Source organism: Eurypyga helias, unplaced genomic scaffold (assembly GCF_000690775.1).
Source record: "Eurypyga helias isolate BGI_N326 unplaced genomic scaffold, ASM69077v1 scaffold22856, whole genome shotgun sequence".
Classification (NCBI taxonomy): Eukaryota; Metazoa; Chordata; class Aves; order Eurypygiformes; family Eurypygidae; genus Eurypyga; species Eurypyga helias.
The window spans coordinates 3,346-15,010 of NW_010257741.1; the positions used below are offsets into that span (position 1 = coordinate 3,346).

An 11,665-nucleotide genomic window follows, 5' to 3' on the forward strand; every position below is an offset into this window, starting at 1 on the left:
AAGGTAGGTACATTAAAGGAACACGAATAAGACTGTTTTGGGAAATGGGCAGAGAAGTAGTCCAGTAAATATAATTTTCCTTTGGAATTCAAAGATTGCCTGATGTCTGGTCTTCCTCTACTGACAGCAAGCATTTGTCAGAGTTTCACAAGGCGGATCTTACTGCCCTTCCTGTGCCAGATACCACTGTTAGCAGGAGAAGGGGACCCATTTTGATGTCTGTTCCTTTGTACCTAACAAAGGCAGAAATTGTTGGCACTCCCCTGATGATACGGGAGAAAAGTTCAGACCAAGTTCCACAGCCTGCTATTTGAAACAAGATTACTTCCGAATAGCTAATCCTCCTTTAGAAAAGTATTTCAGTGAAACATTTTTTCAGAATCCAAAATCTGGAAGCAAGTGCAGAGTTCTTAAGGTTTTATAGATAACACGGCAGTATTTCATCTTGCCCAGATGCTAAATAAAACTTGGGACTTCTACAGCTATTATATACTTGTGATCTCTAAGTTTTAAAAGCAGAGTGCTTCATGAATTGCAGTAATCTGAATTAAAATATAGGGCTTGAACAATTATATAACAGGTACTGAATTGCCTTCCTAGTGATCCTTATGAAAACCCAGCTAAAAATACATACATTATAAAAAACAAAACACAGGATGAAAAAAGGTCCGTGGGCACAGAATACGAGAGAGAAGCCATCACTATCCTTGAAAAGCTACCTACGGATTTTATGTAACTGCCATCGTTCCCAAAGCGTCACCTCGATGATCTCTGAACAATAAAGGAACGGTTGTGCCCAGTCTTCAAACTACCTTATTTTTTTCAAGCTAAATAAGGTCAAGCTTTTTATTCAGAGTAAGAACCCAACTTCCTGTGTACAGACATATTTAAAGTGAAATGAAACGCATTTGAGCTGAACACTCAAAGCGATTTGATGTCAGGTAATGTATAATGTAGTATTGCTCAGGTACTGGATTTTTCTACTTCATGTGGTATTCTCTAGATTCTTCCTGCACTGGAAGGAGCAGATGACTCACGGGAACATGAAGCTAAATGAACGCAAGTAAATGCGAGTACACAGACACAATGCATATAGTCTGAAATTGCAGGTCTTACATTTTACAGAGGGGATGCTTGACTTTTTTAACTTCTAAGGAGCTGTCAAAGCATTTTTCTTGCGAAGAGAAAAGGAAACAAAATGGTTCATCCAACTTTTTAAATGAGAATCCAGGCCTGAGACCTTGACTTTCAGTCTCGAAACTTTTGACTGTTAGCAGTTAGCTTAAAAAAAGCAACCAAATCCTTTACACCGGAGTGGGACAGAGAGAGCGCTTGGTCTGCAATGTTAAATAATCGAGGCACTGATCTTGTTACCACCTCTAGCAACTGTGAAAACCCTGGCCTCACACAGTGCCACTCAGCTGCTAGGGCCATGATGAAAAGCCTAATCAGGCCTCGCACCGAGAAACAAGCGATCCCATCTGTAAGCAGTATTAGCAAAAGCTGCTACCAAATACAGCAAATAGCAAAGCATACGTGTGCAGACTTACCAGAGCCCTAACTAGTTTGTGGGTAAGGGATTTAATAAGTATTAATGAAAACAGGTCTCAAGAAGTTGCGAGTAACAGATGAACTGTCTGTATAAAAACATGATAATAAGATCAGGAAGGTGGTGCAAGATGAAAACTTCTGTCAGAGAGGGAAGCACACCCAGCAAATCCATACTCTTAAGAGGACCCAACACCCTAGGACAGCGATGTCCTTCAGTTTGCATCACCAGATGGCAGATTACGAGACCAAATTGGAAGGGAATCAATGTTAGATAAAAGGCTGCAGTAGCCGAGGTTAGTACTTGTGTGCAATTCTACAGCCTATTTATTAGTTGTCTTTTTTTATTTGTCCTACTATTATTTTTTTACTGTTGACTAGTGTGCTACACATTACCCACAACATTGGAAGTATATAGAACGGTTGGAGCGAGACCAGAGGAAGCCACGAAGATGCTCAGAGGGCTGGAGCCCCTCTGCTATGGGGACAGGCTGAGAGAGTTGGGCTTGTTCAGCCGGGAGAAGGGAAGGCTCCGGGGAGACCTTATTGCCCCTTCCAGTACCTGAAGGGGCTACAAGGAAGCTGGGGGGGACTTTTTACAAGGGCCTGTAGTGACAGGACAAGGGGTAATGGGTTTAAATTGAAAGTGGGGAGATTTAGATTGGATATCAGGAAGGAGTTCTTCACAAGGAGGGTGGTGAGGCACTGGGACAGGTTTCCCAGAGAAGCTGTGGATGCCCCATCCCTGGAAGTGTCCAAGGCCAGGCTGGATGAGGCTTGGAGCAACCTGGTCTAGTGGAAGGTGTCCCTGCCCATGGCAGGGGGGTTGGAACTAGATGGTCTTTAAGGCCCCTTCCAACCCAACCCATTCTGTGATTCTATATAACTGGACACTCCTAGTTAACTTTTTAATAGGCTTGATTACATATAGGCAAAGTTTTCTACCCCTGAAGCTGCATCCACCACAAAACACGTACACAGAAGCAGTTGCCCTGTACTGCGCAAGGCTACTGCTGGATGCAACTGTGAGACTTCAGTGATTGTACAAGTAGAAAGCAACGGTGGGGTGACTGCAGAGAGAAGCCATCACTGCTGAACAATCCAGATGTTGCACGCTGTGTTGGTGGAGTAAATCTGTTACAGTTTCAGAGAAGCCTCGTTATAGTCCCCCTAGTAAATCCTCAGTAAGTTAAGTGATTTTGAGGCAGAAATCATTAGTAACTGGGATGGCTTCTGGAATTTGTGAAAAGACAATCAGTACAAACACTAGCAGCTTTGAATTTTCAGCTCTAGAACTGTAAGCATGTTCTTCACACGTGTAGAAGTCCATTAGTACACTTCGGCACTCGGCTTGCAGAACCCCCAGTTACGGATTAGCTCTGCCTAATGACACGTTTCAGACATCTCTGCGCAAGCGACACTTCTGACCCATGTCCCAGAACAAACGTTTCCAAGGCCACCTTAGAGCGCAAGAAGAATTGGAAGAGCTGTCTGTGGGTTGCATGAGGGAGTATGTGATCAATACTGCGGACAGCTGAGGCACGAATGTACCCCTAAACATTACGAGGCGATGACAAAGCAGTGCCCGGTCCCTTGGCCAACGGGTACCTGACGGCACGCTTTTCCTGCACGCCGAGTAGACACTCTCCTCTGAGAAACAAAAGCAGGCCTTGCTGGAGTAGTGGGTGCTTGACGTAACGCTTTAACAAAGCCTCTATGCATAACAGAAGTTGTGACCCCCAGAGAAACTGTCTATCCGATTGGGAGAATGCAACAGGAGGCTCGGGCGTGTGAGTAAGCCTCCCACACCCCTTTTCAAGCAGAGGGCGAGCCAGGGCTCCACCGTCAGAACAGCGTGACGCGCGGCTGAAAACACAAGTGTAACCCAACACGTTGTGACAGCTGAGTAAAAGGAGAGTGAGAAAGCACACCCCAGACTTCGAGTACAGTTTGGCGTCACGTGCTCAGGCACACGTGCACGTGCTGGTTGGAAGGAGCGCGTTAAGGCTGTGGCCTCCAGCCGACAAACCTGAGCCAGCCCTCGCCACCAACTGACCAGCGTCAGTGTCCCCAGGCAGCTGGCACAGCAGCTTCTTGGATTACAGCGCCCACAACGTATGCTCACCACCAACAGCACTTACAATAAATACCCTTCCCCCTGCCCCTGTCAGAGACCTCGAAGGACAAAGACTCACTTTCATGATGGGAAGGAGGAGGGAAGCTTCACCCAATATTTAAACCTCTGTGGAGGCTATTCAGCAATTCTGTGGGGTTTATGCATTATTAAGTGATTGATTAAAATCAAGAGCACTGAGCATTGTAAAAATAAGCCATACTACACACAGTTACAGCAGTGCAAGATTAAACGGATTAATTACCAATTGCGTAACATGAAAATTGTTTGGGAAAACACATGGGCTCTTAACCACTGTAAAACATTCCCAGCACACATCTTGGAGTAAGATAACAACAGAGAGAATGACTGTGCATGTCACGTCACCAATTATACATCTTTAGTTGCATGTAAATTGAACAATTTACTAAGAAGAACAAAGTGGGGAAGAAGAGAGGTTGATACCTGTTGCCTTCGTTTCTCTTCTTCAATAGCAGCTTTGGCTTCTGCCTCTTTTATCTGTTCAGACATACAAAGTGATAAGCAAATGTTGTAAACAGCAGCCTAAACCATTTTCTTACAGAGCCATAGTTACTTCTACAGAGTAGTTCTCAGCAAAAGTGAGCAAAACCTCCATGAAGTGAGCTCTTAACTTAAGATCACAAAATGTTCTTGGAAACAGTTGCACCATCTCACATTTGGAAAACATGGAATTTATAATGGATGCTACAAGGTTATAATTTGAACTTGAGACTTCAACTGGACAAGCTCAACCGACAAATATAAAACCTAAAAAGAAGAGTTTGTTCACTAACAACCAGGCAAAGTCCTAAAAACACTTACTCTGTTTTCAGCAACTTATCCTCAACTCAGCACACCTTACACAGAGATAAATTCCTAAACGTATAATTTACACAAACATTTCATTCCAAGTACTTTAAATATTCCCTGACTCCTGGAGCAAAAGGAAACCTCTGTATTTGTACCAAATACAACATATATTGGATATCACATAACCAAACTGCTTTAAAGCCCTTGATGTAATGCAAGCCAAAAGTAATTAAGAATGCTTCACCACCAGAAAGCCATATGAAAAGAAATCATGAAAAGAAATCATGTGAGTTACCACTGATAATTCCACAGAAGCATTTTGTGGTGTTCAAGAAAGCAAATTAAATGCAAGAAATTATTAAGAGGAGAATGGCACACAAAAAATGTCAATATGTAATCACGATGCACTGGAATCTTCACTCTTGTATGCAGTTCTGGCCCTGCAATGACAGGAGAATGTCAGGCCTAAACACATACAAAAGCCAACAGGATGGAGTGGCTTCCCCCTGAACAGATGCATAACTAGGGGTCAGCAGGGGAAAAAAAATGCACAGAATCCTGAGGAGTGTGAAGATGCTAAATATTTGTCATAACACAAAAGCAAAGGCATAAAATGAAGTTACCAGGAGGCCTGTTCATAACGGAGGGAAGTATTCTACTCCCACAGAGCATTTGGCTAAATCTAGAAATCCAATGCTACAGGATGTTCACAGATGCCAAAAGTTTATGTCGACTGAAAAACGATTAGGCATGCTAATAGCAGAGAGATCCAAAGGCCATTGAACAGAAAGACACCAGCTCCAAAATTCCCATTGTCAGAGATCAGTACAGTAATAGTAGTAACAGGGAGAGTATAGACATGGAGTAAGTTCAGCGGAGGCCACGAAGATGATCAGAGCCCCTCTGCTATGGGGACAGGCTGAGAGAGTTGGGCTTGTTCAGCCGGGAGAAGAGAAGCCTCCGGGGAGACCTTATTGCACCTTCCAGTACCTGAAGGGGCTACAAGGAAGCTGGGAGGGGACTTTTTACAAGGGCCTGTAGTGACAGGACAAGGGGGAACGGGTTTAAATTGAAAGTGGGGAGGTTTAGATTAGATATCAGGAAGAAGTTCTTCCCGGAGAGGGTGGTGAGGCACAGGAACAGGTTGCCCAGGGAAGCTGTGGATGCCCCATCCCTGGAAGTGTTCAAGGCCAGGCTGGATGAGGCTTTGAGCAACCTGGTCTAGTGGAAGGTGTCCCTGCCCATGGCAGGGAGGTTGGAACTAGATGGTCTTTAAGGTCCCTTCCAACCCAAACCATTCTGTGATTCATTCTATGATTCTATGAAGTACATGTGTCTGCCTTCTTGTGTACATTCCTCAGACCTTTAGCATTGCATCCACTGACTCGCCACCTTAGAAAAGTCATATGTAAAAACCTGATTAATAACTTGAAATTAAAAACAGTCTTGACCCTAATAACTGGATGATTTGCATACCAACAGTGACAATAATTTACTAAATAAGGTTTGTGCAGGTGGAATTTGTTCCAAACGATGTGCAATTGAAGAGCTCTTCACACCTAAGGAGAAAACCCACCAGCCCACACTTTAGCACGCTGTAGCTCAAACAGAGTGCACTGAGAACAGGGTCACAGAACAGTCAGATTTGCAGGTTTTCAGGCAATTTTTTAAATTGCTAAACTGTACATCAAATAAAAGCATTATTGAGTTTCATTAGTCTAGATACAATGGCAGAGCCTCTTTAGAAACCCGTATAAAAGGCCTTTCAGCCATGCACATGTGAAATCGCAGCCTGGTGCAGAAGACCCTGCGCAGCCAGCTGCCTGGGTTCCAGTGCCATCTAATGGCAGAACTTCCACACCAGCGGAAAACCTGACCCACAAACAGGCAAAAAGCAACAGAAGAGCTTCTTTTTACGTTGGCATGGTCATATTGGTGTAAGATACATAGGTATGATACACACAGGTAGAGGAAAGCTTAACCACTGTAACCACAGTATGGAAAAAGATCTCTCCAGAACTATGTTTTTAGTAAAATGTACAGTAAAAGACACATTCCATTCCTCAGAATAGCATGGAATAGAATCATAGAATACATGCTATACATAGAGGTTTATTAAGAGATAACAGACTTTGGGTTTGGAAATTAATACTTGTTTTACAACCATGCAAACTAAATTATCTTTGTAAATGTCTGCGGTTTTTAACAGACTTTGTCCAGTCTTGCCCCACTGAACAGTATTTGACATAATAAACTCCTTTTGTCAAGTGCATATAACAGGAGATCATTCTTGTATGCCATTTACGTGGGGCAGGGCAAGCACAAGCACAGGCTGGGTGGAGAGTGGATAGAGAGCAGCTCTGAGGAGAAGGACTTGGGGGTACTGGGGGATGAAAAGTTGGACATGAGCCGGCCGTGTGCGCTGGCAGCCCAGAAAGCCAACTGTATCCTGGGCTGTATCCAGAGAAGTGTGGCCAGCAGGGCGAGGGAGGGGATTCTGCCCCTGTACTCTGCTCTTGTGAGACCCCACCTGCAGTTCAGCTGTGACGCCCCCAAACATCAGAAGGATATAGACTGCAGAGTCCAGAGGAGGCCACAAAGATGCTCAGAGGGCTGGAGCCCCTCTGCTGTGGGGACAGGCTGAGAGAGTTGCGGTTGCCCAGATAAACTGCAGATTCCCACCCCCGGAAGTGTTCAAGGCCAGGCTGGATGAGGCTTGGAGCAACCTGGTCTAGTGGAAGGTGTCCCTGCCCATGGCAGGGGGGGTGGAACTAGATGATCTTCAAGGTCCCTTCCAACCCAAACCATTCTATGATTCACAAGTCAACACAGGCTATAAAAAGGTGTCTAGTAAGTATCCAAATAGAACTTTGTAACTTCATATAAAAACCCCAAACCAAATAAATCCATGTTGTTCTGTGAGGAAGAGCTAGGTTATGCCACACAGTGTGTCTGTGGCATTGCATCTAGCATAAACTTGTAGTCATTTGCTCATTGCATTAGTCTGTTCCTCCCTGAGAATTAGAGTGTCAGGGGCGAGAAACAGGAACTAGCACCTGCTGAAGTAAACCAGCAGCTGACACACTGCTGTCCCAGCTCATGCAGGCTGCTGTGAATCCACTCTGCTCTAGTACACTCCACATCCCACGAACTTACCTTCGCACTCTTACTGGAACGGTTTGCTATGGCTGGGATTCTCTAAAGGCATATCCCAAGAGTCTTATTTCACCTGCCTGCAAACTTGCAGGATTCAGTCTATGTGACACTTTGTAGAACCTGGCAATCAACTGTGAAAACCTGAGCAGAAGCTGACAGAAAGTCAGCTTTACCCACTTAGTTTTTGGGTTGTACGTTCATCACTACCAATTACCCAATAAAAACAAAGCAGGTCATGCACCAATTCTTTATGTTTTTATAAAGGGCTTATAAGAGCAAGGTTGATCTTTTGCCTCTCCAGCTGACGGCGCGCAGCGATTTCTGTACTTTGTAAAACAGCTGCTAGGGAGGTCACATTTACAGCAGGCTAAAAAGTATACTGCAACTGCCGGAAAACTCTCCATGCCTCTGGCACAGAGTAACTGGTGGAGCATGACAGGATCACATTCCTCATGCTGGACAAGTTGGGCATTCCCGGCCTGCAAAACTTCCACAGGGAAGAGCAGATCTAACAATGCCCCATGAAGCAGCCAGGCCCTAATCCTACAGCACCAATCAGCAGCAGTGATGGTTTTACCGTCACTGATTGTCACTTGTTCTCAGTGGAAGAGGAAAGAACCAGTTCTAACAAATTTAAAAAAACACCACCAGGAAAATAACAATGTTGTTTTAACATAGTATTTCACCGAGTTAATTAACGCTGTCTCAAACACTGTAATTCTCCCCCACTATGACAGAGGCAAGTCTGAAAAGCAGCTCCTGTTAAACAGCACCCATCTACTTACATTGTATTTTTTCTGGTATTGCCTTGAAAAATAATTGTGTTCATTTTTTCCCTACTTTTCTTAAAGGACTGAGAAGAAGTTACAGCTACAATGGATACATTACCTCAGATGCTTTCCGTTTCATTTCCTTGCATAACGCGTCGCATTCCAGTGAAACCTGGCCTTCTTGTATCTTGCTGCATTGTACTTCCTGTAAATATTATTTGAGTATTTTTATAACTGTTTCCCTGCATAAAATTTTAGTTACCATGTCCACTTCCTCATGAAAATAATTATAAACCATCCTTTAGTAAAACACTGGATGCACAGAAAGCTAATGATGAAATGTTATCAGAACCTGTAATCCTGTATTAAATTGTCCTTTTTATCTTTTCCTTCTTTCTGATAAGCTACACTGAAAGCAAGAATAAATCAAATAGCCCAGTTTAATTTCTCCTCTCTCCTCTTTTCTCACTTGTTTGTCAAAGACAAAGCAAGATAAGCTTCTGAACTCTGGCAGAAAGAGCCAGCAGTCAGAGTAGTGTAATTTCATCTACATTCCCGTAACTGGCTGAGATTCCAGGGCAAGGTCTGGTCATGGGGAAAAAATTGCCTTCTCACACACACTTCCTTCCTCTCCCCCTTATACTGGAAAAGGATAAAAGGCGTTATCTGTAAGCAGAGACCATTCAGTTGGCAGCACTTGTTCCGTACCTGTCATCCTGTCTCCTGTGGAACACCCCACCTGCGACACTTGCGGTTAACTACAGCCTGGTTGGAAGGCTCAGGAGTTAACTGGGTCCAGAAAAATAATTTAAGCACCTTTTCATTAAGACCGGTCACAATTCTTTCATTATGTCATTCTTATTCGCCAAGATCACATCAGTTTCTGCTCCTCCCCTCGTCATCCGCTACGGCTGCAACACACCTGGTACGTCACCGCTGCTAGAAGCCCAGGCTGCGGGCGCCTGCGCGTGCCGCTGGAGGTGTGCGAAGAACCCTGGGTGATCACACCAGCCAGGGGTTCACAACACCTGCGCTTGGCTGACCTCAAGCAAGCTTTCTAAATATCGTCAGAAAAACGTATTTTTCTTCTCAAATCACTCCAGGTTATGCGACTGTTCTCTCAATGGAGCTACAAAACCTCAGGATAAAGCTACTGGAAGTCAGGCAGCTAATGCACTTTGTAGCTAACAGGATGTTACCTCCTCCAGTAAATCTTCTGATGCTGCAGGCCAAACCCTCAGCTCACGCCAACTGTTACAGCCCCGTAGAGTAGCTGGACCTATTCTAACCTGCGCCAGAGACAATCCATCCTACAAGCCTAGGCACAGGCAAAACGCATCGTTCTCAAAACTGTAACTCAGAAATTTACCTTTTTCAGTCTCTTACAGAGACACCGGAGCTTAACCTTCTGGCTGCAGTTCAGAGGACAGCTACCCGAATGGCAAATCTCCTTGCACCGGTGACCACAGGGCAACTGCAAAGAACAGAACACACCAACAAAACCCCCACACCAGTAAGTGATCATAAAATCACCAAGAGCCTACGAACTGGCTTTATGTCACACACGGCAGCTTAACAGAAAAAACTCATCCACCTTATCAGTTTTTCCACTTCTGACCAGGTGATTTTTTTTTTTATTGCAAACATTTGCTTGTTATTTACCATATTTCAGTTCCTGTAAAACAATTTATCTTTTATTGGCACAGCTTGATTAAAAACCAGTTTCTCCTTTCCAATGTTTCAGGAATAGCCGCCTCCACAGTAATTTATACGATTACCCCAACTATCTGTATTTTGGGGGAATAGGAGTAGGTAGGGTAAAAAAGAAAGTGAAAATTGAAATTAAGTGTACTGTAAATCAGCCAACAAAAGAAAGAGGGGAAAACCAGAAGCAAAAATATCAGAAGCAAGAATCTTCTGAACTATGCAAAAGTCAAATATAGGTCACCAATATTCTTATGTCCAAAAGAATTTAACAGAATCCTAAATTTCTGTGTTTGGCAGATTATCTCGTTTCTGTCATCTGTGAGATAAACTTTTTTCCACTGCCAGTGCAATTTTTGACATTTAGGATGAAAATATTATCATTCAATTACTGCGTTAAGAACTGAGATACTAATTTAAATATGCTGACTCCATGTTCCCAGCATTGTATCAGAGAGAACCGACAAGAAAGCAATGTTTTTTTAACTTTCTCTTAAGAACTTGACTGAAAAAATGCTGCTCATACACACACCCATAAGAAATCTTCACAATAATCATTTTTCATTTTCAAGTCTCACATAAGACATCCCATCAATTCATATATAGAGGTAGCTTTAAATTCCCAAACTACTTAAAATGGCACTGGACTGTGTTCTTTATTAAAAGTGAAATTTCACCTCTTCACTGTCATGAAGGGATGAGTACAGCTTGGAAATAAGGGCACACAATTTTAAAGTTACATTTTTTCACATTTCTTAAAAACTGAAAGTGTATACGTACTACATCACTTCAGCCACAAGAATGAGAATACTACATCAGATAAAACCCAGGTGTATGTGCTTCTTGCTGATGTGTAAATTTGGATTCTCAGAAGCCCATTGGAACTGGTTCACCAACTGAGTTAGTATCACAAAACACACACCTAAACAGAATCCAAAACCTACTGACTAAAAATTACGGCACAGACACGCATTCTCACGTCCCTGCCAGTCACAAACTACTATTACACTGATACTTTGTGGTTTAGGCTCAGGTCCTTCCAGTCACCATTTCGGCACATTTCACACAGGACGAGAGGAACTTCCAAGTCATCGTGTTCAGTCCGCAAGTCCAGTCCTCCCATGATACCTCTAAGACCCAATCAAGCCTTACCATGAAAACAACCCCCCGTTCTGCCCCCTCGCTACAGTTTCGCTAAGGAGGCTGTTCCAGGAGCTCACGACAAGATGCAAGAGCTGTTTTGAATTTCCTACATTTGATCTAGCCAGTCTAAACCCTGCAGTTCTTATCCTCATATTGAAATATTTCTCTCCTGTCCTTCCATAAAAGTCTCTATTCCCATAGTATTCCCTTCATTAAATTTCAACCAGCTTAAACCAATGTTTCTTGAATTCAGTAGCCAGAACTGCATGTAATATTCCAAATGACATCTCAGCAGGAAAAACTTAATTTCTCCTTATTCTTAATACAGTATCTTCCCCAATATATCTTCAGCTCTCATTTGCATTTCTCTCTAGCTAATCATGCTGTGACAATAAGAGTT

At 43.3% G+C, this 11,665-nt stretch overlaps 1 protein-coding gene across 1 annotated transcript in view; it reads right to left on the reverse strand.

The window, feature by feature from the left end:
* LOC104511501 (NF-X1-type zinc finger protein NFXL1-like) overlaps window positions 1-11,245 on the reverse strand; it is a 12,980-nt gene extending 1,735 nt beyond the window's left edge. Inside the window, exons 1-4 of the mRNA XM_010154138.1 lie at window positions 11,138-11,245; window positions 9,788-9,892; window positions 8,537-8,623; window positions 4,127-4,180 (exon numbers count right to left, since the gene is read on the reverse strand). Of these exons, the coding sequence (XP_010152440.1) occupies window positions 4,127-4,180; window positions 8,537-8,623; window positions 9,788-9,892; window positions 11,138-11,245 (354 nt within the window). The remainder of the gene's footprint in view (window positions 1-4,126; window positions 4,181-8,536; window positions 8,624-9,787; window positions 9,893-11,137) is intronic.
* Window positions 11,246-11,665: the final 420 nt, after the last annotated feature.